Source organism: Paramormyrops kingsleyae, chromosome 1 (assembly GCF_048594095.1).
Source record: "Paramormyrops kingsleyae isolate MSU_618 chromosome 1, PKINGS_0.4, whole genome shotgun sequence".
Lineage (NCBI taxonomy): Eukaryota > Metazoa > Chordata > Actinopteri > Osteoglossiformes > Mormyridae > Paramormyrops > Paramormyrops kingsleyae.
In genome coordinates this window covers 70647151-70673417 of record NC_132797.1, presented here as the reverse complement: position 1 = coordinate 70673417, position 26267 = coordinate 70647151, and the positions used below count along the sequence as shown (strand labels likewise).

The window sequence follows — 26267 nt, the reverse complement described above, 5'->3', positions numbered from 1 at the left end:
AGCTGTGTTTAGAATGAAAGATTTGGAGGATTATGGCAAACGTGTGTAAACAGGCCATCACCATGTCGCCAGCTGCCCAGATCCAGCTCTGATATTACAACCCTCGTCGTCTCATGAAGGTTATTTTCCACTCCTGAAGGTTTTTTGAAAGTTGAGACCACATGTTGCTTTGTCCTGGATAGATATGTTAAAAAAATGCCTTAATATCAGGGCTAAAGCAATCACTTCAGGGATTCTCCTAGTTATCAGCTCTACTGAGAGATGGCCGTGTCCGTTAGAATGAATCTGGGTTGTGTTTAATAGATTCATCTCATGGGGCGCTGTCAATACTGGGTCGAAGGTTTAAAGTTCCAGACAGATTTGGAAGGAATCCTATTTAATGTAGTAATTAATACCTCGGCGATGAAGTCGCACGCGTGAGTTTCACTGGTCCGTTTCTTATCCACCAGAGACACTACAGTTCAGACGCTCACGCTGCAGCCCTCCGTGCGAGACGGAATAATCATTTATGAAGATTCGCCCCTGGTAGGTGTCCTTCCTTAAATCGTTAACTTTGCCTGTGGCAGCACGTTACACGTAAATTGGCACTTAAGTCCTTTCAATGAGGTGCAGTTTCTCTCCTGTCAGAAAATGAAATGTCTTGATTACATGTTCTTCCTGTTTCACCAGAGATTATATGTACTACATTTATTTGGCCAAGAAAACATCGCCAGTCAACTTAAACTAGCTACTGGTTCCATTAAAATAAAACATTTAAATTATAAATAACCCATCTCTGGCCTTTTATATGCCTGTGTCTGACTGGTGGTACAGCGCTCATTTTGATCCTAAATACACTCCTATTCACTGACAGTGGCATTTATTACCGATGTTTTAAGACTGGCAAGGTGGGTGTCCTTTCTAAATGCATTTTAATGATCGTAGCGCCACAAAGACGGTGAGGTGAGATAAAAGCTTCTCCCAAGGCCTCCGTGTGTCACTTCAATTAGCACCCAGCTGAAGCTCTTTGGGTATTAATAGTGTCGGCTTTGATGCTGGACGGAAGTCCCTTCTGATTTCGAAGCTCCAGAGAGCTCCGGTACTGCAACAGCATCTCGACAAAAGATTCATCCTGCTGCTTATGATATTTGCACTATAAATTAGCGATACTGCTTTTTATTACCAGAAAGTCTGCGGCCTGGTTAATGAAGAATGACTAAGCAAGGGAAATATCTATTTTCAGTTGCATTTCTGTCACTTTCGATGTGGCACCTAGCATTTTTAAATAGATTTTCATTTGCCATTGACAGAAGCCAACGTAAGGGTCCTTTAATTACGTCATTTCAATCTCTACACCTGACCGTAAGCTTTCTGTTATCGTGTTCCTTTCCACGTAGGTGAGGGCCGTAAAGATGGGCCACATCCTGGTTATCGATGAGGCAGACAAAGCGCCAACCAATGTCACCTGCATCCTGAAGACTCTGGTGGAGAATGGAGAGATGATTCTCGCCGACGGCAGGAGAATCATTTCAAGTAAGGCGACTACACTCCTGCAGTCATTTTCTTTCGTTATGTTATGCTGCCGATCAAGGAAAACTTTGAGTGCAAAAACATCTTTTAAATAGTTATATTGGACGGTCTTTATTTCCAGATCCCAGAGACGCAGAGGGGAGACCCAACATTATTGTGATGCATCCTGATTTCAGGATGATTGTTTTGGCCAACAGACCCGGCTTTCCATTCCTGGGAAACGACTTCTTTGGCGCACTAGGTAATGTTCTTGGAAAGGCACTGCCAGAATGATGGAAGATGAATATTTTTGCTCTTGTCTGGTGGCTGAAGTGTGAAGCTCACCTGTAATCTGGCTTGTTTTCCAGGAGACATCTTCAGCTGCCATGCCGTAGACAACCCCAAACCCCATGCAGAGCTAGCTATGCTGAAACAGTATGGGCCCGACGTCCCGGACGCTGTCCTGCAGAAGCTGGTAGCCACCTTTGGAGAGCTGAGGGCGATGGCAGACCAGGGGACCATCACGTACCCTTACTCCACCAGGGAGGTGGTCAACATCGTTAAACATCTGCAGGTAGGATTACAGACGCACAAACCAGGCTGTTGACAGTTCAGTGTTTATGTATTATTATCAGTCATGCAAATTACTGGTACGCAAGTACGCATATGCACCTTTAAGAGCGATCCATGCCGCAGCCGATTGTTGTAACAGCGCAAATGCGTATGTGCATTTGCACCATTATGACAAGTAATTATCGTGCATTTTAACCTTTATACCGCAAATGAAGTACGAATTAGCATATAACGGTTAAAATGCAGGGTAATTTCTTGTCATAGCAGCACAAATGCACATAAAATGCATACACAGTTGCGCTTTTGCAACAATCAATTGCCGCAAGTATCGCTTTTAAAGGTGAATGTGTACTTGCGTACCAGTTATGTGCAGAAGTGGAAAGGTCAAGTCCAGAAAGTCCAGACCAAGATTTTGTCTCAACCATAATGAGTCACAGTCACACAGTACTCAACTGGTTGGTTGAGACAAAATCTTGGTCTGGATTTGTACTTTCTGGACCTGAACTTTCCACCTCTGGTTAAGTGCATCCCTGATTATTATTTTATTTTTTTCACTCTGGTATAATTTAGTGCATAATTTAATGTCTAGCTACATTTCAGGCTTTTTGGAGGTAACAAACCATCAAGAGATTCTGTCCCCGAGCCTAAGTCCTTATAAGCAGACAAGCTCAGGCAGATATGGACGGTGTGATTCATGTAAACAAAGCATGCCTTTGTCAGCCCACTCACTCCCCCGATGACACCCACAATGCGGGGCTGTCGTTCTTTGCACAGTGTCCCTGGAGTGCCCCCCCCCCATCTTGATTTTACTTTGGGGCCCTCCTCACCCCTCCACGCCAGGGAAGATTTCTGGCAGACAGCATCTTTGCGAAGCATATTCACAGACCATCCGTGTAAGACGTGAAGGACAAAAAAATAAAATTGTTTGCCTAAGGTGTCTGTGAACCAAGTAACAGCTCATTAAAAACTGATCACGGGCAATACAGTGCCTAGCACGGTCAGATTGTGGGTTTATAGACATTTTAAAATAATATTAAAAATCCTTAAAATAGGATTTTATGGCAGAATTCTCACTGAAATAACCAATAAACACTAATGTTATTTTTCGGTTGGAAGAAGATTTGTTCTTTGGTCAAATAATCAAGTTCAGTAGGAATTCAAACCTTCTGCCTTTTTTATTACAAAAATTTGCAGGTGTTCTGAGGGTAGAAATGGAAAACACTGTGGGCTTTAACACCCATAACTGAAGTTGTGATTTGTTTTATATTTTTAATACATTTTATAACATTTTCTGCTTTTCTGATGAGACGGGTTGGCTCCCCTTCCTGGGTGTTACAGCGCAACATGGCGCAGGAGGGACAAAGGTGACGATCCACTAGCGGCTCCAAGACAAATTGGGGTTTATTAAGGAAACTAAACACACAGGGTAAAACTACAAAACAAAAGGACCACGATGGGGTCAAAAAACAAATGGGGAAAATAAGAACGAACTATAAAAGCCCTAAAGTAACCAAACAAGGAAACAGTATATCACAAGTACCAGGTAGAATCTCAAACACAGAGTAACATCTAACACAATAACATTCACACAAATGAGGGCTAATCTTAGGAGAGACTAGGAACACAAACACAAGCAGAGCAGAACTAACCCGTATACAACATAGGATAAACAAAACTAAAACACTAGAGAAAACCAATAAACAATTGGGACTGGCTTTGAACCCAAAACTGCACGGTTATGGCCTTGGGGCCATACACTAAACCCACTGAGCTAGAAGGAGGCCCAGGGAACCTGGAGAAAACACACAAGGGTTTGACAAGGAGTGACGGAACGGGATGGCCAGGGACCCCTGCTGGCCAAACGGGGAAGAGACACAAATGGCCGGGTTAGATGGGAGCTGACCCTGACACCTGAGTTATTCCCTGCCTTGCACCCATAGGCTCCAGACCTCCCCACAATACTGAATAGGACAAGTAGTTACAGAAGATGGATGGATGGATCTGCATTTCCCTCTTTGCATCCAGCTCACTGAATCACAGTTCCGTTGCAGGGTAGTCAAATAGTAGTGCAAAAAATAATGCCCTTTTCTTCTTGTGAGCAGTTTCAGATCACTTTTTTCTACTCTGTGTGAAAGGTTATTTATAAGCACTTTGTTAAATGCCAGCTTCCTTATTGATGGGTCTGGAGAATCTTGTGAACACAGTTGATCTCCTGCATAGTCCCAGATCGATATCCACTGAAGCAGAAGAAGAGGTCTGACACCAACCTCTCCTGCTCTCCGCTGCGCTAGTGACGAAACACAGGAGCTTATTAGTTTTAGCCTCCGTGGTGATTGGAAGCTGATTGAATCCAATGTAGAACTTTGCTGGGAAATAAGGAGATCTGCTCTGCTCTTTGTAGTTTGATTGACAAAATGGCATCTGATTTATTAGCTTATTGTTTGTGTGTGTGAGTGTGTGTGTGTGTGTGTGTGTGTGGTACAGGTATGCATTACATTGTGGGGAACAATGTGACAGCAATGTCATAAAAACCTGTTATTTTGACATTCAATTTTATAAAAAACTAAAAATGCCAAAAGACTTGTATTTTGTTTGGTTATTTATGGTTAAGGTTAAGGCTGGGTAGGGGTTAAGGTTGTCATTGTTGGGATTAGGGTTTTGCCCATAAAAATGAATGGATGGTCCCCTCACCTTGATATGAATACAGGTCTGTGTGTGTGTGTGTGTGTGTGTGTGTCTCCTTTTTTAATAACCAGGAAAGGTTGTGCCTCATTGATATAGAAATTGTGTCGCTGTTATTTATTGTCTGAGTGTTTTTAGGCCAGGATTAGAAAAGATCAATATTGGTTTAGTCATGTGTATGAATACCAGGACTGTGAATCTTCTACGAACTACAAAAGTCTTCTTCACAGGATGCTCATCACCATGGCAACTGGTCCATGTTGCGGCTGGGGACATTAATCATTACTGGAGATACCACCTGTATTGCCGTCACCCCTTCCCACATCCAAGCAGTATCTGCTTCTGTTATCCCAGCGGAGACTGGAATGAATGAAAAAAAACAGCTGTTTCTTCAGGGATTGGGTCTCGCGGCCTGTTTTCCAGGCTTTTTGTTTGCTTGAGAAAGGAGCGATTAACTCAGGGCACAGGGCCCACGTCAGGGAACAGGACTGTGCTGACTTTTATGGTGTGATGCTGGATTAAACGTGCACGTGTTCACTGGTAAAGCATGTAGTCGCCGATGCCTTTCCGCCGGTCAGTTTAACCAAAACCGTGTGTTGTCATTCCTCTCTCCCGCAAAAGAAATTTCCAGATGAAGGACTGGCCAACGTGGTGCGCAACGTCTTCGACTTCGACTCCTACAACAAGGAGACGCGGGAGATCCTGATCACGGCCTTACACAAGCACGGCATTCCAGTCGGGGCCAAGCCGACCAGCGTGAACCTGGCTAAGGAGTAAGGGCAACTCACTTTACTGCCACGGGCCGATGGGCGAGAGAGAGGGTTTTGGGGGTCAGACCCAAAGACTCCCAAGACTGTTTAAAAGTATTTCTTAAAGGCGTCGTTCGCTGTTTATGTACGGCAGGGCATTTGGATGAGGTAGAGAGAGTACTTGAAAATGCATCATTTTGACAGAAATGTTTACAATGTGTCCCGTGGCACGGTCCAATCAGGACAGCTGTGACCTCATTATTGGAGTCTTTCTCACAGTAGTCGTTGCATTTCCAGCTAATTTGTCGGTCAGCAATAGGAGAAATATAACAATAAAACTGTACTTCTTAAGGCATTAAGAACCATTAGCAAGATCTGCTGCTGATACATAAACTCGCATCGTTGCTGCTGATTATATGTCAGTGATTATAGTATGAAAGGTAATATGACGTATTGAATCGGTGCATTTAGTCCTGCGGTGATATACTGTGCTATAAATGGAGTATAAATACTGTTAAGAAGCCCCTTTGGAAATTATACTTTGTAGGTTGTCCCACTCTGTGTATAAATCACTGTTGCCTAGATTGCAGATGACAGTGATGAGTGGATCGATGTAAACAGTCCCGAGCCGTCCAGCAGAAATCAGTACAATATCAACATACACATTCCCTGCTGTCAGTCTACAGCCATGTGCTAAGTATCCAGATGTGAGGTGTCCAGTCTTTTCATTCAGGCAGTAACGTGGACACATTTGCGATAAGCTAACCTTTACCTGCACTGGAATAACATTCTGGATAAAGTCTGCGATGTTGTGGACAAAACACAACTTTATTCCAGGAACTGAACATCATTGTCTATAGCCTTTACTTAAAATTGACATTTAAGTGAAGTTGTTTAAACAGCAGTTGTGTGAAGATACAGGTAACCAATTAGACAGGTGTCTATTGCACACTTTGATTTTCAGAATAATTATTTTATTTTGCGTAACAAGGAAGTTAAGCAAGTCCTTTTTGAAGGGTTTGCGTTCATTTCACTGTATAGTTTTCTTTGAATAAAGGAAAATATTTGTTTCTTCAGTCTCCTGTATTTTCTCTGTGATTTGATTGTGTACTGATATACGACATCACTAAAAGTGATATTTTCTTCATTAATCCTTAAGTGTATTTGTAAGAACTAATCAGAAAAGAAACAAGTATTTTTTTTTTTGATGAAGACGCATAAGTTTATTTGGTGTGATGTGTTTTGGATTTGGAAAGCAAATTTGTACAATTTTATTCTTATGTTTTCTAGACAGGGACGGACGGGGTGGGGGGGGGGGGGGGGTAGCTAGACTTTCGCCTTTGGCCCCTGCACCCGGTTCTACGTATTCAGGGGCCCCTGATGCGTTTTGGGCCCCCTGAATCTGTCAAGGTTTCCATTCCCCCTTCTGCGCCCCTGGGCAGGGAGCCAGTGGTTTAGGATGATCACCCCAGTAAAATCAGATTAATGAGCAGAAGAGAAAAGCTAACCAGGGTGTGGAGTCATCCTCCTTAGAACAGACACACGACAATAAAATAATTACACATACATGAATATCCTCAGGGGATCTATCATTATCCAAATACTCGGAGGGCTTGACAGTTTTTCTAAGGTATATTAAGAACATTCCATGCACTCATCAAGATGTCGACAGGACAAATTGGAAAAGCTTTTTTTGGGCAGATTTTCCTGTCAACTTTTATTTTGTTAGTTATATCCAGTTTGGGGTAAAGCCAAAAGCAGTTATGGTGTTCTTGTTTTTACACTCAGTTATCATTCCTAAGAAAAGCAAGTTTGCTCCTTCTGAAAAAAAGAGGATTAAAAACAAAAAAACAGTAAACAGCAATTTAGTCACAATGGCTGGAATCAATCCTAAACTCAGTAGGGGGTGTTTGTTCTGAGCAGAGATCAGGAAAGGCTTACATCTTACTCTGCGGGGGGGGGGGGTCTGGTAGCTTTGGAAGGATTATCTGACATTTTTTTTCATTGCAGCGGATCATTATTGTATAATACTGACTTACACAGCATTTCTTTTCTAATTAACTTGTAATAGATACATTATTTAATCATTATCAGTATCATTGGTCTGTTTTAGATAGATCAGTAAATAAAAGTTAAATTATGTGTATGTATATATGCATGTGTGTGCGTGTATATACAAATACATACGTGTGTATATACTATATTTATATATATATACATAAAATATCTTATATGTGCATATATGTTTGTGTAGAGACACACACACACACACATATATGTGTGTATATATATATATATATATATATATATATTTTTTCCTTTTAAATTATTTTTTAACTAGCCAGCACCTATTAATGCATAATTTGACATTTGTTGTATTGGCTGCATGTTGCATATGAAGAAGAAGAAAAAAAAACCAAGATTGTGCACCATGAAATGGGGCTGATGTTGTGGCTTTTTTCAGGTTGGCATTACCTGAGTGCCGAATGACGGGATACTGGACCATAAACCAGTCTGGGAGTGTCAGGCGCAAGCTGCTGTGTCCTACAGAGTCCAGCCCAATCGACGTGAAGGTAGAAAAAGGCCTTAAATATGTGCCAGGGATTAGGTTTGGTCTTAGAAACTTCTATTGTGAAATGTAATAAATACCTGGTCATTGTGCTTCACTGTGAACAGAATACTTGGTACCACTTTATAAGATGGGGCACAAATAATATACAGTAGTATCATGCTATTACTTTTATTTATTTATTATTAATTAACCACAAACTAAGTCTTAGTTACATACTGATGTCATGTTCATTCATTAATAAATTCATTAATAAATTGTGCTGCAACTTTTCTCAAGCAGTTACTATATTTGTTACTATATCTATTAATTCTATAAACTTTTGTGAACTACTGAAGGAACAAGTCATGAATAACACATATGAAATGCTGATCACTTGTTTGTTCATCATTAATGAATCGTGATGCATGTTTTATCTCAAGTAGCGACTGTAGTTCATGATGTGTACTTCATGGTAGGTGTGTTTTGTTGGGTTACCTTGACTCAGTGCTGATGAATGCTCGTGTCTCAGGGCCCAGTGTATCTGCGAGTCCAGGCATACCCCCTTGAGAGGCATGAATCCAGAGCACTGAGCTTCAGTGAGGAGCAAAGCCATTGGCAGATCCCCATCAATGACGTCAACATAATCTGTGATGTCACCACTGACAAAGGTAAGTCCCTGCACTGAGGAAACTTGATCTCCTTTTTTGTCGGTGGTGACCTTCATGAAAAGCTTCTTAAAAATGTCTTTCAGATTCTATATACGTGGCTACATGCAACCCAGTGTCCCTGTACGCCATGAGGGGAAGTGGAGACACCATCCACTACATGGACCTATATGATGTCTTCCCCCGCACTCTCAGTGGTGTCTGGCAACCCTTCGTCACCGTGGCTGCACTAGGCAACCCGCTGGAAGGCCAGATGGTGTTGCACGAGGAGCAGGTGTGACTCCACTTCGCACGGCTCTCGGTTCGAACGTAGTCACGTCACGCCGTATGTTTACACATCTACACTTACTGGGCTGATGATGTGGTCTGAAAAAACAAACACCCTTGATTAAAACAATCATCTAAAAGCCCGTGTAGTAAATGTTGCGAACATTTAGTTTATTCTCCATCGGGAGCGTGTGAGATGCAATGAGCACAGCCCCAGAAATCCGTGTTCAGCACCAAGACCTAAAAAATGAAAATAGCACAGGGTTCGCAGTTTATAATTAGTGGCTGGGTCACTGTTTTAATTTAAAATCAAACGGCGTTGTCACAAGCAGTGTGAGCAGCAGTACTAACCTCGGCTATTTTCCGCTCAATTGGGCTAGCATTTTTTCTTCTGTGGGAAAATACAGAAGAGCATGAGTATTTGTACACATTTTTAAATCCTGTTACCCTACCTGACATTTAACTTCAGGTAAAAAAAAAATGGTACATTTTATTTGCCGTCAATTGACCAGTGGCTGTATACAGCTACATTACGTGGACACTGTGACGGAAATCTGTGCATCGAGTTCGCTGTACCTAACTTAGTTTCTAACTGTCACACACAAAACTGCTTTTATTTTTTGATGACTGTCGGAAAGCATTCCATTAGATGCTATTAAGGGCTGTTAACGACCTGATGATGGAAGGGCATCTTAGCCAAGCATATGACATGTGCTTTAAGCCATGTGTTTAAATAGAACTCATCTTGCACAATATGAGGAAGGAGCTGAGTGAATAGTGCCTCGTGTGGTCGAAATTAGAATAGCGTGGTGGGGTCTCTTGTGGCCCGGAGACCGGAACCTGTGCCTTACATAGGACTGGTCCATCACACCATGGATCTCTATCCTTCAGTTCCTCCTTCCTGCCAGCCCTGCACACACGGACGCTAGAAGAGTCAACAACAAGGCCTTATTTTGCAATTTATCTGTTCCATAGCACTTGACTTGCCTAATAAGGTTTTAGAACAGAAGTACGCACAAGGAACAAATTAAGAAAAGATACTCTCAGAAAAACAGCTGTTGTGTATTATATAAGAAGGAACATTCTAAAAATATCTCTGGAAAAAAAAACAGGGAAAAAAACTTGACTTATTACTTCTGTCCAAAGCATGGAATTCCAGACATCACGAGCAGTTCATCCAGGGGTCACGGCTGTCCCAGTGCAGAAAAAACAAAGCCCAAACTGAACACGGTGGTCGTTGTCCCTGACAGATTGCCAGAACCGACAAATTTATTTGATGGTGATGCAGACCTTCTATTAATATCACAGAGAGTGAACGTCGTGTGTCACTGAAGCCATGCAAAAATCATGTAGACCAAAGGAGGCCAGGAGGTTCCTTGGGTTGACTTGCCTTCCATGTTAGAGTAATTTGAAGATGTAGCAGATGACGTCATGAATTAAGGTCTGTTTAGCGAAGGATTTGCACAGACTGACAGAATCCTGGGTTCACAAGGCTGGAGATTAGCAATGGCATTCGTAGAGTAAGGATAATGATGCTTTTGTTTTTATTTCGATATAGTATTTTTCCAGATAGTCATAATTTATGGCAAACTCGCATCACTGACAGATGCGCTGAAGGGCCACTCATGCTGTGGCCCTAGGAAGGTCTCAAGTAAACGCTAAAAATATGTTCTGACAATCATGGCCCCAATCATCCCTGAAATAAACAAAAAAATTCTAATAAGCATGTTAAGGTTTGGCCCCCTCTGCTGGTGATTTCAGGTAGTATTTACTCTAGTCTTACACATTAAAATATGACCTTATAAGCATTTTAGGGAATGAATGAATGAACGGATGAATGAATACATGTCTTTCAAACTCACTCGACTTTTTCCATCTCACAGAGTAACACCGTCCTGTACCTGGACCTGGTAACAGGGGCTGTACGACGACTGCTGCTCTCTCAGGAGAAGGAGGAGCCGTCCAAGAAATCTTCTAATTGGTGGATGAGCAAGGAGAATCGGGTGATGACCAGCAATACTGACAATACAGTCATGCTTCGAGACAATGCTAATTACCTTCACTTTAATGCTGTTCCTCTCACAGTCAGCATTAATCATTATGTTTATGCTGTATTACCTTGATCTCTAAAAACTGCTGTTTTTTAATTTTCAGTTCATCACAGACGGAAAACTGCATTCACCAATTTTGTTTAATTTTAATCCACATTTGCTCCTAAATCTGAAAAATACAAAGTCTAGAAATAGTTTTCACAAAGTTGTGCTTTAAATATGAAGCATCTTGGTTTATTTTCTTCTAGTCATTTAAAATGTGCCGGGAATTTGCCCATAAAAACTGGCTTCTGTTCTACAGAGAAGACAGGTGAGCTTTTTTCCATGCTAACCCTGCTTATTGACGCCCTTGTGTCTGAGTGTATAGCATAGTGTGGACACTACTCTGTTCTGGACAGCAATCGGCTGGATGTGTTGGATGTTCTGGAAGGCCGGCTCCACACGATCTCCCTGCCCATAAAGCTTAAAGCCGTCTTCCTGGTAGCTGAGGACCGATGGCTGATCATCGAGAACAAGACTGACAAGTAGGTTCATTGTATCTCAAGTAATGTACCGGAAAGAGACTTAAAGCACAATGTTCTGCCTTCTCAGATGATTGAAACCAGGGATGGGGCCATTCCGGAATGCATTCGTCAGTTCCAAACCAAATCAGGAAATGAAACTGAAATTAGAATTCCAATTCTGGTCCCCATAGTTTTTTTTTTCCAGTCCCAACTCTAGTTCTATTTTCTGATTTGCACTGGAATTGATGAATGCATTCCGGAATGGCCCCAACCCTGATTGGTAACACTGGTTTGTAGACAATTCAATAAAATCGAAAAAAATGAGGATTGGGTCCGGACTCCAATGGCTTACGTTCTTTCTACTGTAGCTCCACCAGGGGTTTCAGCACTCTGCCTTCAGAATTCTCTGCCTTCATCACTCTATGTTTCCCAGAGTGCAAACAGTTGTTTATAAAGGCAAACCAATCTCACTATCATAATTAACTAATAGACACCTGATGGGCTCTCAAGTTTTAACCCAATCACTGCAGTTCATTATTTCGTAGCCACACCCCCACAAGTGGTTACCCAAGAGATCATCATTGACACACTGTGGGATCAACTCCTTAGACTCTGTAAACTTTACTATTTTTCCATAGAAACACTATATGACAGCAGAAATAAGTTTTAGTGGAAACAGCATCTGTAAGCTCTTGTCTTCTAGCACGTAGCACGCCATGGAAACTGCCTCAGTTTGTTTGGATGTGAAGCTCTCCAGTTGTTTAATACATGCACGAACAAATTCATAATTTATAAGCTGCAGAGTAAACTATGTTAAGGAGGAATAATGGCACTCTTCTTGTAGTGGTATTTTCTGCTGTGTTCCTTTTCCACTGTCGCTAGTTCAATAACAGTAATTCCATTTTTTAACTGTATTTATATAACAGGAAGTTCCTGTTAACCAAGCCTATGCACATGGGAGCAGAGGATTCTGGGATTTGTCAGCTGCACGCTGTCACTGAGGATGCTGTCAGCACTGGTTTTGGGATGACCTCAGGTAACTTATACTCCCCGAGTGGTTAACCTTTGTCTAGGTATTTAACTACGGCTGTGTTTGCAGGTAGAAACACTGTTGCATTGTTTCTTCTACATTACCAGCAATCGGTGCTGTCCCAAAACTGAAATACTCCTCATTTTATATTAAGGTGGAAACAAGTTTATTGCGGTATTTAGTGTGTATTCAATGAAACGGATTAGTGAAAATGGCGAACCAGTACTTAACCACTGTTATTGAATGATGCTCAGTATCTTTCTGTGTTTATCAGTGATTATTTGAGGTGCGAATGATTTTTTAGGATATAGGTGTAAAAATGTAGCCTGTATGATCAAAGGGTGACCCTCCGAGAATTACTGCCCCGTTACCGTGACGCCAGTGTCATGGGGACTGCGCTGTGCTGCATGAGGACGTGATTGATGCTGAGCTGGTCTGCTTCCCTGCAGCTCGTTTATGGGACATAATTCTTACTTCATGTTCATCGTTGGAAATGATTGATTTTTTTATTGCACATAACCACATTGGTTTTATATGTATATATTTAAGCGAACGACCTTCAGGAATTTTTTTTTCGACTATCTTGAAGAAGCCAGTGTCCAGTACAGCTTCTCAGAAATGCCAGCCGCACTCGTGTCAGCACTTGCCTCACACATGATTTGTTACCACTTGTGAAGATGAACAAAAAGGTCAACGGGAAAGGCTGATGTGTCCCCGATATGACTGCTTAGTGATGGTGACGCATGGCCACCCCAGACACACTGGAGAGCCTCAAATCCATCTTGAACTTCACCAGGGAGTGCCATGATGTAATGAATATTTACCGAATTATGTGTTAGGCTAATGGTAAAAGACTTTAAATTCCTGCTCAAAACACGTGGTGTAATAAAAATACCATTTTCTTGGGCCAATCATGAGAAAACTGAACGTTGAGCTGTTTTTTTGGCCCAGAATATTCCAAGCTGTTTTTTTTTTCCTTCAGGGGTAGAAAGGGATATTCCACAAGAAATATCCAGTGACCAACTGCCCTCTGAGAATCTGAGTTCAGCTCTGGGACAGAAAATATCCTCTCCCAATCGAGTGCTTTGTGATGCCAACTCCTTCGCTACTCTAATAGTGGGCTTCCCTGACCTCATGGTGAGATCTAATGTCACAAAATTATAGTCACATTTTTTTTCTGTGAGATTTATTGGTAACACTCTCCAGATTATTTCTGTGTAAACGTATCTGCTCTGTAATATATGTGCTGCACCAATAAACTAGAAAATTAAGCCTTGACAACTCACTTTGATATACTTCCTAAACTGCCTAGTGAAGCAGTAGTAAATTTAATGCAGTTATTAATTCAAATGAACTGATCTCTTTATGATTTGCTACCAAGGATGTAGCAAATCTTCAAGAGATGGCTACACATTTCTGCTCTGCTCCTCGTTATACTGTCCTACGGGGAGTGAGTAGTGGTCTGTGAGGAAGCGAATTTAATTTAATATTCCTGTTCCTGACTGTCCTACCAGTCGCCCAGTGAAACCTACAGCTTTAAGAGACAGTCACCCCTGGGCACTGAGACGGGGGCAGACATGTTCTTTGGTGGGAGTCGCCGTTCAGGACCAGCCAAGAGGGTGAATTGCGTGACCCTTCTGGGAGCCAATCAGGTGGTGCGGGCCCTGCCCCCGGGAGACGTACCACTGTCTGACATCTACCCCAAAGGTCAGAATCCTCCTTGCTTTACACACCCGCTTAGTCCCGTACACTTACTCTAGGACAGGTGGTCTGATTTTTTGACTTTCTGTACATCATAGGACTAATTTCTATAGTATATTTGGTAACGCTTTACATTAACTGCACCTTCATAATGCTTTTATATTGCATTCATAAAATGTTCAGTGCACCTTCATAATGTATTCATTAAGTATTCATAAAACATTCATAAACATCATGTATGTATACCTTAACATCCTAACATCCCTTAACTGCTGTGATATACATTAATAATAAACATTACATAATAACATTATAATTCTATAAGCATGTAATGTTTGTTATTAATGTAAATTAAATCTGTTAAGGGATGTTAGGATGTTAAGGTGTACTTGCATGCTGCTTATGAATGTTCTATGAATGCATTATGAAGGTGCACTGAATGTTCTATGAATGCATTATGAAGGTGCACTTAATGTAAAGCGTTACCGTACATGCATAATAGTCATCATTTGTTTAGCACATCTACAAATATATGTAGAATTGGGGGGGGGGGGTTACTAACCTTGCTTAAGGGCCAAATGGTGAAAGTAATTCACTGACCTTGGGATTCAAACCAGTGACCTCCCGATCCTGGGCACAGCCTCCTCACCTCTTCAGCTACCCATTACCTCTGATGGGAGACGACCCTAAGGGTTTTCACGGTTGATCAAAGACATGGCTGGGATTTAAACCCAGGAACTGCTTACTAGATCGATGCTTTACCTAACTAAGCCACAGTGCTGCAAGATGCAGTGTAGTAATTAGAATGAATCAGTATAGCCTTTCATTGGGGCTTTAGTGTTATCGCTGCACGTTCTTCAGCCGACCAACGCTTGAATCTCGGACCTCTGACACCTAGACCCTCTACTGTCAGGAGTACTGTACAGATTTTGTGAAGCTCGTCAGAAACGATCATGAGTCTTGCTATGTGTCCACACAGATGTCACTCCCCCAATGACTGCTGCCTATTTGGAAGTGACAGACCTTAACTCCAAGAAGGTCAAGTACATTCCAGTTCCAAGGTATCTGATTGGCAACATGTATCATATGTCATAAACACCCTTCAGAGAAGCCTACTGTATATTTTGTATTTTTGTGACCAGTTCAGTTACAGGTCTAATGGTATTGCTGCTTTTGTGGAAACTAGGGCCCCCAAACTATCCTACAGCATTATGTTGTGTGTGCGCATTTTTTCTTTAAAAAAAATCTTTTTTTACACAGAGAAATCAGCAAACAGCTTGATGTGGCCAGTAGAGTAAAATAAAAAGAACATGTTTTTCTTAGTAGCTGTTATAGTGACACAGTGACAATTTTCTGTCACTTGATGGTGTATTTGGCAGAGTGCCTTACCTTTAAAAAAATGTGTGATTTTTATTAAACTGTTTTGAGTTTTTTTGCTTCCCAAATTTTTTTCCCAGGTCCATGACACTCTCTCCCTACACCAGCTGGTTGTCCAAGGTGTCTGACACGGATGTACTCCTGGCTCCAATGGGTAACGCTGGAGTTGTGACAGTGGACATGGGCGGCTGTCTCCGGCTTTGGGAAACCGGGCTGGACAACTTACAGCGCTCCCTGCTGGAGTGGAGGCGCATGATCGGCACCGAAGATGGCAGGCCAGTGCAGGTAAGTTTGAGGGAAATCGTAGCTGAACATCCCTGGCATAATCAGTCTGTCCTAACAGTATCATTCCCAAGCTTTGTGCTTTATATCTGCAGGGGAATTCTATAGGCATATTTCCAAATGTATTTTTCAGTATTAAATCTGGGAGACTCATGAGTTTAACTATTCCTTTGTGAACAAGATATAAGGTGTTTAGTTAGTGGTCTTTATTTATTTGGGAAAATGTGTGTAATATCATTTGCCAAGTTTCCTAGAGTATTTCTCTGTTGCTAAACCAATAGCAAGACTAAAGCAGGACATTGTGAGTAATATGCTGTCCTAATTATTAAAACGTGAAAAGACACAAAATCAAGACCTTTTGCTTTAAATGTATAATAAACATATGAGAGTTTCTGGATGACATAATACTGATTGCTTTGATAACTATTTTTTTAAAGGAAATTATTCTGAGCTGCTTGGCTGTAAATTATATTGAAACATAGTGATTTATCGGAACACCTCGGGGGAGCAGATCTTGCTCGTAATGGTCAGACAAAGGTGACGATAAAATTTTAAAATATCCATCCATCCATCCAGCCATCATCTGCCGGTTGTCCGGGGTTCGGGTCGCGGGGGCAGCAGCTTCAGGAGAGGCACCCAGACCTCCCTCTCCCCAGCTACCTCCACCAGCTCCTCGGGGGGGACACCAGCCTCGGATATTAATGGGGGTGGTGTGGGATTGCTGGTTCAAATCCCGGTGTGGGATTGCTGGTTCAAATCCCGAAGTCAGCAGGGCGAAGGCCGTTACTGCTTTCTGCTGCTTTCTCTCAAAAAATGTTCATTGCTTTAGATCAAAGCATTTCATAAATAAATGAAATGCCTGTAGCCATTATTTCTTCCATTAAGGTCTCCGCTCCCCTCTCTCCTATTGGCGGGGAATTACTTCTATCCTAACTGTCTGTCATCCTTTGGTTGTGTTCCTCGCAATCTGCAGAGCGTATCTGGTCATTCTGCAGAAAGAAGAAATATTCCAAATGCCGGTTTCATTACTGTTCATTTAGAAGTCTGGCACGTTTATCTAGCTCACGCAAACTCTAACAAAATACAATTGTGACTATGAAGCGTGTAAAAGAATTCCTCTTGAAACCAGCATATTTTATTATGTTTTTTAACACGATTGTTGTTATTCATTAGAGAATACTGTTAAACATCATTTTTATTTATACAGTGTTACCTCAGTTCTCGAAGTCATTAGAACTCGAATTTCTTAAAAGTCGAACCAATCAGTTCGAAAAAAAAATTACCTACAACTAATTCTAAATCTCAGAAGTCAAACCGTGAACGCCGACCTAAGATAACTTGTACGCGCGGGGAAATGAGTCACGTGGCACGTCTCTCAGCAGAAACAAAGGGTAACGCTTCAGTCTCAGCCTGGCATTCGCTGTGATAGCATCGGCCATGTTTACACTAGCTGAATACATGTATTTAGACAGTAAAAATACATTTAGACAATGAGAGACAGTAACTGTAGTTATTATATAATAAAATACATTTTAAAATAAAGATTTCTTAATAATTATTTTAATATTAATAATAAACCATTAATACATTTAATTATAATAATATTGTCGTGCCGAGCGGGGACGGACCGGAGACAAAGGTATCTGGGAATACGGGGTTTAATTACTGGTAAGGCAGGCAAAACGCAGACGGACAATACAATGACCGGACTGGGAAAACAAACTGAAACGTGGACGAAATACAGAGGGCTAATAAAAACAACTAGAAACAGGATTCCACACGGGGGGCGTGGCACACGGAAGGAGCGGACGATCGGGGCAGAACACATTGTTTTTTTTTTTTATTTACACATTGTTTAGATACATTTATTTTCTTACTTTACAAATTACTGTTTTGATATATGTGCTTAGATGTGTTTAGTACAGTATATGCTCTTATTGTTTTATCCGGTTCATTTTGTGTTTAAATGCTAAAAAAGAAACGTATTTAGGTGTAATTTTTTGGGGCCGGGAACCAATGAATTGGTTTTCCATTATTTCTTATGGGGAAAATACGATCAGAACTCGAACATTTTAGGAATCAATCCGGAGTTCTGAACTGATTAAATTCGAGTTCTGAGGTACCACTGTATTTCTGTGTGCCTGGTGCTTTATGTCACCACAAGGTGGCAGGCTTTCTTCACTAATTCGGTTAGAGATACATGTGCAGAGTAGCTTAGCTGTTGGCACTGGGCTTTGAACCCTGCTTCCCGCCTGCGTGTGGAGCTCATTCTCCCTGTGTTGTCTGGGTTTCCTCTGAGTCCTCCGCTTTACATCCGCAGTCGAAAGGCTTGTAGTTAAGCTAACAGGTCTTTCTAAATTGCCCGTACGGTGGCCTTGTGGGACAGACCCCAGGCTCCCCTGCGGCCCTGATAGGTGGTTAGAAGACTGATGGATGGACAGATGTTTGTCCTGCCTGATGGATTATTACAGATGTTCATATATTTTGTATATAAATGTTATTGCATACGTAGCTGCTCGCAGTATGAGATTCAGTGGGATGTGTGCTGAAGTGGATGTACGTGTTCTTATTTGTGCAGCAGTAATTGTTGGGACACTTTGCATTTTTGCCCCTTGTCCCCCCGCCACCCCCCCCCCCCACTCCAGTCACACCCTGTCTGTTTTTTCCCACACATGTTATTTCCTCTCTGGCTTCACACAGACCTCCACAGATATTTTCACTGACTTGTTTTTCCAAACCTCAGCTCCATTTAAAGCAGCATTTTTTTTTAGTTATTCACTTAAATGAGCCAAAGCAATTTACTTAACTTAGCAATCTCATTAGTGTCTTTTCATGTTGCTAATTTCCCAACATGGTCACCCAAAGTGCAGCAACAAAAGATTTAAGGATAACTTATATCAATATTTGCAGATGTTTATTTACTGAAGCAATCACACAAAACTGCTCAAATAACAGCAGGGACATTGATGGTTTTGGTCACAAATTCAGTTTTTGCTCTATTCCACCTCTGGGATAGATGGTGCAAAGCTGATATTCTTTACTTAAGCACCAAAACTTGTTGGTGAGTTCGGACTAGTTTGTGAAATGTTTTGTCCGTTCCAGCAGTGGGTCGGTTTAGACTAACCCCCTTTCACACCTGGGTCATGGACCAGTACATCCTGGATTCTATGCTATAAATATATCGGAAAAGCTCAGGAAACATTGTTATATTTTTGATTTAACTGTTTACTTCTTGTAGATTTGCCTTGGCTTAGTTAACTGAACGCAATTTATGTCCTGTTATTTATAGTAAACGAGAGGGAACGGACTGAAAGGTAGTTGTCAGAAGGTGGGGCTGGATTTGCAGATGAAATCTGGCTTCCCCTTAATGCAGTAAACACATGCCTTTGTGTTTTCATTCAGCTGGCGTGAAGAGACAAATCAGCGCGATTGACTTGAGAAAAATAGAAAGTACAGAACATTCGTCTGCGATGTCTTCCATAATGTCATTTATCTGTCATTTACTGTAAATACTCCCTTTGTTTATTTATGATTTATTTCCCTGTCAGATGTTGGATATTAGTACCGATCTGGCAGCTGTAACGATCATTTGCCCTTTTAGTGTCCCAGACTGGTTTGTGAATAAGTGACTTGGACTTTCGATGGACCCTCTACTCCGAGCCCCTTCCAGGCAGAGTGACTCTGCTGGGGGGTCATACCAACACCCCAACTCGCACAGCCGGGAACAGGCTTAGTTCCATGACTAACTGTTCACCAGAAGCATTTAAAAGGTCACTTTAAAGGTCCTTTTCCATTCCGTGGGAAGAGAGTGATGAAATAGGCAGGTGTCTAAAAATCCATTCGCTATATCTGTGCAGGACTGTGAAATTTCACTGTGCTAGAGGGGATTCCAGCAGGGAGCTGAAAGGGGCTGATTTATGATCATAACAGACCGATGATGTTGGTATTGTGTTGCTGTGGGCAGAGTGGCTGATTGCCGGGCTAGAAATGTGGAACTGCTGACTAACTTTGATTGATGATGCCCAGGCTGATTTTGCTGCAGACTGACGCTGCTACCTAATGTCAAAGTTTACGGCACAAGTTTGTAGGCTGAGCAGACCGAATTCTGCGCACTGATTGGTTAATCCCGAAAGACGGGGGCGGGTGCCTGAGAGTTTCCTACACCAAGGGCTCATTGTGCTGGAGGAAGCCCTAGTTTAGCCCACTGACGACCTCATGAATAAGTCCATTATGATGTCATACAGAGCTGCCATTTGTCTCTCAATGCTGTCATCGGAAACCAGTCGTCCTCTCCTTTAATTAAATCTAGTTTGTTCAAAATTGTTTCCATTATTCCTAAAGAACATAACATCTTTGGTATTTGGTTTTGGAAATTGTTTGAAAAAATTTGGAAAAATGCATAAAAATGCATTTACATGTTTACATATTTTTCCCTGACTTTATAGCGTAAAACTACATCCGTGTTCGCAGTTTACTTTGTATTTACCCTTACAGTGTTAGTGTTTTGCGAATGTTATTTATCAATAATAAATATTACAAAATATTATTAAAGATGCAAGATAACGCAAACTATTGATATGCATAGTAAAGTTTAGCTTCTGCGAGGTGCACTTGCAGGTCTGACAATCAGTCCCTTGACCCAGGTTTTACTGGCTGGCGTTTGGTTAATTTTAATTTTAATGGTTAATTTTGATCATTGTCAGTTTTGCAGCATTAATTATAGCTTCTCCTAAGTTGCTTATGGGTCACTGCAAATTACAAAGTTCACAGAGTGAAAGTTAAAGGGTCTGAGCTCAACATGATCAGTAAAATAAAAACTGTGCAGCTCTGCTGCCTACGTGAGACACAAATATATTACTCTGTAATTTATGAACACAATAGCGCCATATAAAATGTAGTGATTATACAGCAATTTAAGGTATAATAAATTACCCTCAGAGCTTAGATCATTCAACTTGATAAATGTGTTTATTTGTCATGTTACCAGATGTTCGCTGTACGTGATGTTTGGGAAGAAGCTATCAGAGGCAGCGAAACAGAGGCAGATCTGTGTTGTCACCAGTGTTGCAGTATAACAAGAAACTGCAGGAAAAGATGCTGGAATAGGGATGACCTGTTGAGTTACAACTATGATGAGTAACTACTTACATTTACGGCATTTAGCAGACGGTCTTATCCAGAGCGATTTCCATTTTTCTAAATTCAGGGACAGTCCCCCTGGAGTAAGTCGGGGACCCCGAGGTGGGACTCGAACCCACGATCTCTTGGTCTAGAGCCAAGCATCTTAACCACTAGATCACCAGCGATATGTAAAATGTTGCAATAGTTTACATATTGTGCATCAATATGCTTATCAGTTCACGGACATGAGTAACCAGGCAACAGCTGTATGGTCAAACTCTCTTTATTCAGCAGACGACCCCATATTCACTGCTACCCTAGATGGTGTGTTGTAGTAAACAGCACCAGTACATCACGAAGTGCACAGCGGAAAAGGTGATACAGCACAGACACCTGGGGAGTCATTTCTCTCATTGCATTTATTAGCTGTTTTTATAACTTATTCCAGTTTAGTCAGCTTTTTGATTGAACGTGACTGTGACAGAAAAACATCCTAAGTGTTTTGACAGGGAAAGAAATATAAGTAGTATTGTCAAGGGAGCAAAGAACATTGTGGTCTGGATTACTCAGTGAGAATAAGACAGGTCTGATCCATGCGTTTCGTACACAGTGTATAACTGTCTGCCGATGGTGGGCTCTGTCTGTCATCATCACACACGAACATGGAACGATGGAGGAGGGCATCAAGTGTGGCTGTTACAGGAGGGAGAGTCCATTATTGGTGTCTTTGGCTTAGAAGTTTATACCAGAATTCCCTGTCTGTCTTCATGCTGTTTGTTTGTTTTCATGGCCTTAAAGACAGGCGTTCTTCTTCTGTGTGCAGCTCCTAGACCAGCCGTCTCAAATGAGGTCCCTGTAGGAAACAAGGTTGAAAGGGGGGTTAATAGTGACATAGGATAAGTGGGGCATGATGAATAGCAGAGGGATGTAGGCGTAAGTATAGAGCTGCACTGCCTTTTACAAAACTTCTGGAACATTCTGTCCATTGCCTTCAGATGACAAATTGGGACGATTAGTAGCGTGAGGATACAGGTCTGAATATAGGGGCCAAACATGCAGCCAGATAGCGGTGTGTCATGTGCATTGGATGACAACCTTCGTGTGGAACAGGACACCATGTCACGCGCAGGGGGGCCACTAGCAGCAGACACGTAACGCACACTCTCATCCTCGGTCACCCGGAATGCTCCACAGTCTGGGTCCCAGTCAACACTTTCCCGTTGGGGAAAATTGGTCACCAACTGGGCATACCAGCCTCTGAAATGGAACTGGGATGCATGATTATCTGTGTGCGAGCACCAGTCAGCCGAGATTTACTGGGCGTAATGCTGGATGTAATCTGATGTATAGAACTTCATTAAAACTGCCTCAGCTGCTGAGTAAACACGCATGGCGTTTTTTTGTCGATGTCTTTCGGTCATTCCTTTCCTTAATGTCCAACTGATGAAATGTTGTAAAGAGATCTATGTGCATGTCATTTCCCGCGGGCTCTAGAGAACTGAAAGATTTAGCTCTGAATTAGGGTTATTATTGTTAACAAAAATTAAAACTATAAAAAAGTATTTTTGTAAACTGAAATAAAATAATACACAAAAATTGAAAAAAAATATATAAACGAAAACTATAAATATTGCTTCTAAAACTGAAATAAAATAAAACAAAGCATCAAATACTTCCCAATGACATTTTAATACTATTTCGGTAAAGTAACGATTTGCTTATCTTTAATGAACATTAGTAATACCTGGATGGTGTTTTGTCTACTCATGCAGGATTATTTAAATGTCAGACATAAACACTAAACAGAAATGTACCTATAAAATAAAAACGAATGAAAAAGTTAAAAAAGAAAGCCTTACTTAAGGTTATTTTTTTTTTTAACTTATGAACACATTCAAAATACATTATAATGCACACAAATAACATTATAAACATGGCTATGATATATTTATAAAAAGGCATAACAGCCATGTTTATTATACATTATGACTGCCTTATGAAGCTTTCATCTATAATGCACTATATATATACCTTTATAATGCAGTACGGAGCATCCTTATTCTTATACCAACCATTATTATACATTATGAAGGTTTCTATGGTGTATTATAGATGAGAGCTTAATATGTTGTGCCTTTTGATAAATATTTATAGGCATGTTTATAATGCTTTATGAATGCATTATGATTTGTTATGAATGTGGTTATATATTACAAAAAACATGGCCTTAAGTAAAGTGTTACCAAAAACTAGCTAAAACTAAGATGGATTAAAAAGCAATACTGTAATCTCACTAGTTTTGATTTGATAGTTTGGCATTTGACTGGAAATCTGTTCCCGCCCGGCATAGCGCTTCCTTCCACGGACAGTGGGCCGAGGGATTTGGCCGTCCGTAGCGCTTCCTTCCACGGACAGTGGGCCGAGGGATTTGGCCGTCCGTAGCGCTTCCTTCCACGGACAGTGGGCCGAGGGATTTGGCCGTCCGTAGCGCTTCCTTCCACGGACAGTGGGCCGAGGGATTTGGCCGTCCGTAGCGCTTCCTTCCACGGACAGTGGGCCGAGGGATTTGGCCGTCCGTAGCGCTTCCTTCCACGGACAGTGGGCCGAGGGATTTGGCCGTCCGTAGCGCTTCCTTCCACGGACAGTGGGCCGAGGGATTTGGCCGTCCGTAGCGCTTCCTTCCACGGACAGTGGGCCGAGGGATTTGGCCGTCCGTAGCGCTTCCTTCCACGGACAGTGGGCCGAGGGATTTGGCCGTCCGTAGCGCTTCCTTCCACGGACAGTGGGCCGAGGGAATTGGCCGTCCGTAGCGCTTCCTTCCACGGACAGTGGGCCGAGGGATTTGGCCGTCCGTAGCGCTTCCTTTCACGGACAGTGGGCCGAGGGATTTGGCCGTCCGTAGCGCTTCCTTTCACGGACAGTGGGCCGAGGGATTTGGCCGTCCGTAGCGCTTCCTTTCACGGACAGTGGGCCGAGGGATTTGGCCACCCGTGCCGCTTTACATAAAAATGCGTTTTTAACGACACGTAAACGGGAGCCATTCGGCTTCATTTCAGCTGGTTGTTTGTGTGAAGTGCTTAGACAGCTTGTTGATATAGCTGAAGATCCGGGGGGGGGGGGCTCACAGACATGGAGAATGCTCGTGCAGGGCCGCCCCCCCCCCCCCCGGCCTCTCTGCAGAGCCAGTCTGCTGTGTTCGGGTCCGTCTGTCGGAGCTTTGCGGTCCAGCTCTCTGCACGGCGCCTGACACTTTGGCCCAGACCGAGGAGGGCGGGGGGACCAGCATTCGGAAAGCAGGGGGAATTTCTCACATTCCGCTCCAGCCTCCCGCCATGCCGATTATGCCGCGGTGGCCCGTTTTCCGCCCTCTCCGCTGTGCCGTGCTCCTTGCCGACCGCATCGCCCAGCACTGCTCCTTATGCAGGAAAAAAAAACGAAAGAAAAGAAAGAACAACATCCACTTCATCTCTTGGTACATGTGACACTTAAGTGTTTCTTTGTGCTAGTGGTCAATTGCCTCACTGCAGTTAAAGTTCACTAGTACCAAAGTTGTACTAATAATCAAACATAATAAAGCCACGCTATGACTAATTATGACTATTAAAACATATAAAAGTTTTAAGGCCGTTTTAGGTGGCAGTGTTGGACATCATAGTGTCCATACTGACGTCTTCATTGTTTCCTCTATGAAATGTAGCCTCGTTTTGGCGGCTCTGTCCCCCTGCAGTCACGGCGCCGTCCCCCAGAGTTATTTCGCTTTTATTTCCAGGCCTTGTTACTCTGTTGTAAGTACTTCCTTAGGCTGTGTAGGTCTGCAAAAGGGAGTGTAAATCTGCGGAATCTCTAGGGTAACGCAGTACATCCTTTTTATGGGACAGTATGTCCTACCTTTTTCTTTTATTTTTAATTTTATGCATTCTCTGTATGGCTAGATGAGGGTATAGATGTGTGGGGGGTAGAGAACAGGTCGTGCTATATATAAGCAGACAGATTTGTATCTGAAAGGTTTCAAATAGTATAGGCCCCTTAAGTATCAGTGCCTGCTAGTAGCTGTATTAATCCATCTGTCTGCTAAGCAGTTATCTTAGTTAGGGTCACTGGGTTTGGCTGAATGTAGGGCGCCCTTCATTGGGCTGCCTGTCCATCACTGGGCCCATACATGGACATGGTCATAAACGATGGGCAGTGTAGAGGTTCTGTTAGCCTTTAGACTGTGGGGGCAAACCAGTGTACCTGGAGCAATCCCAGTGAAGAGAACATGCAAACGCGATGCACAGAGGCAGGATTCGAAGCCCCACCCTAGAGGAGTCAGGCCGCCGTTCTGCCTTAACTCATTCTGCGCAAACTCAGCCATCGGATTCAAAGCAGTGCTAGCAATGTCCTCACAGAATCAAAGGGGGACACGATGATCCTGGTGGAGATGCATAGCAATGTCCTCACAGAATCAAAGAGGGACACGATGATCCTGGTGGAGATGCATAGCAATGTCCTCACAGAATCAAAGGGGGACACGATGATCCTGGTGGAGATGCATAGCAATGTCCTCACAGAATCAAAGGGGGACACGATGATCCTGGTGGAGATGCATAGCAATGTCCTCACAGAATCAAAGGGGGACACGATGATCCTGGTGGAGATGCATAGCAATGTCCTCACAAAATCAAAGGGGGACACGATGATCCTGGTGGAGATGCATAGCAATGTCCTCACAGAAATAAAGGGGGATACGATAATCCTGATGGAGATGCATAGCAATGTCCTCACAGAATCAAAGGGGGACACGATGATCCTGGTGGAGATGCATAGCAATGTCCTCACAGAATCAAAGGGGGACACGATGATCCTGGTGGAGATGCATAGCAATGTCCTCACAGAATCAAAGGGGGACACGATGATCCTGGTGGAGATGCATAGCAATGTCCTCACAGAATCAAAGGGGGACACGATGATCCTGGTGGAGATGCATAGCAATGTCCTCACAGAATCAAAGGGGGACACGATGATCCAAGTGGAGATGCATAGCAATGTCCTCACAGAATCAAAGTGGGAAACGATGATCCTGGTGGAGATGCATAGCAATGTCCTCACAGAATCAAAGGGGGATACGATGATCCTGATGGAGATGCATAGCAATGTCCTCACAGAATCAAAGGGGGACACGATGATCCTGGTGGAGATGCATAGCAATGTCCTCACAGAATCAAAGGGGGACACGATGATCCTGGTG

At 42.4% G+C, this 26267-nt stretch overlaps 1 protein-coding gene across 1 annotated transcript in view; it reads left to right on the top strand.

Moving 5' to 3' along the window:
* vwa8 (von Willebrand factor A domain containing 8) overlaps positions 1–26267 on the top strand; it is a 73795-nt gene that overhangs the window by 27357 nt on the left and 20171 nt on the right. Inside the window, exons 22-37 of the mRNA XM_072697881.1 lie at positions 450–525; positions 1377–1512; positions 1631–1750; positions 1857–2062; positions 5365–5516; positions 7957–8065; positions 8573–8711; positions 8795–8982; positions 10859–10978; positions 11275–11336; positions 11425–11550; positions 12456–12565; positions 13542–13696; positions 14074–14266; positions 15240–15321; positions 15718–15922. Coding sequence (XP_072553982.1) covers positions 450–525; positions 1377–1512; positions 1631–1750; positions 1857–2062; positions 5365–5516; positions 7957–8065; positions 8573–8711; positions 8795–8982; positions 10859–10978; positions 11275–11336; positions 11425–11550; positions 12456–12565; positions 13542–13696; positions 14074–14266; positions 15240–15321; positions 15718–15922 — 2179 coding nt within the window. The remainder of the gene's footprint in view (positions 1–449; positions 526–1376; positions 1513–1630; positions 1751–1856; positions 2063–5364; positions 5517–7956; positions 8066–8572; positions 8712–8794; positions 8983–10858; positions 10979–11274; positions 11337–11424; positions 11551–12455; positions 12566–13541; positions 13697–14073; positions 14267–15239; positions 15322–15717; positions 15923–26267) is intronic.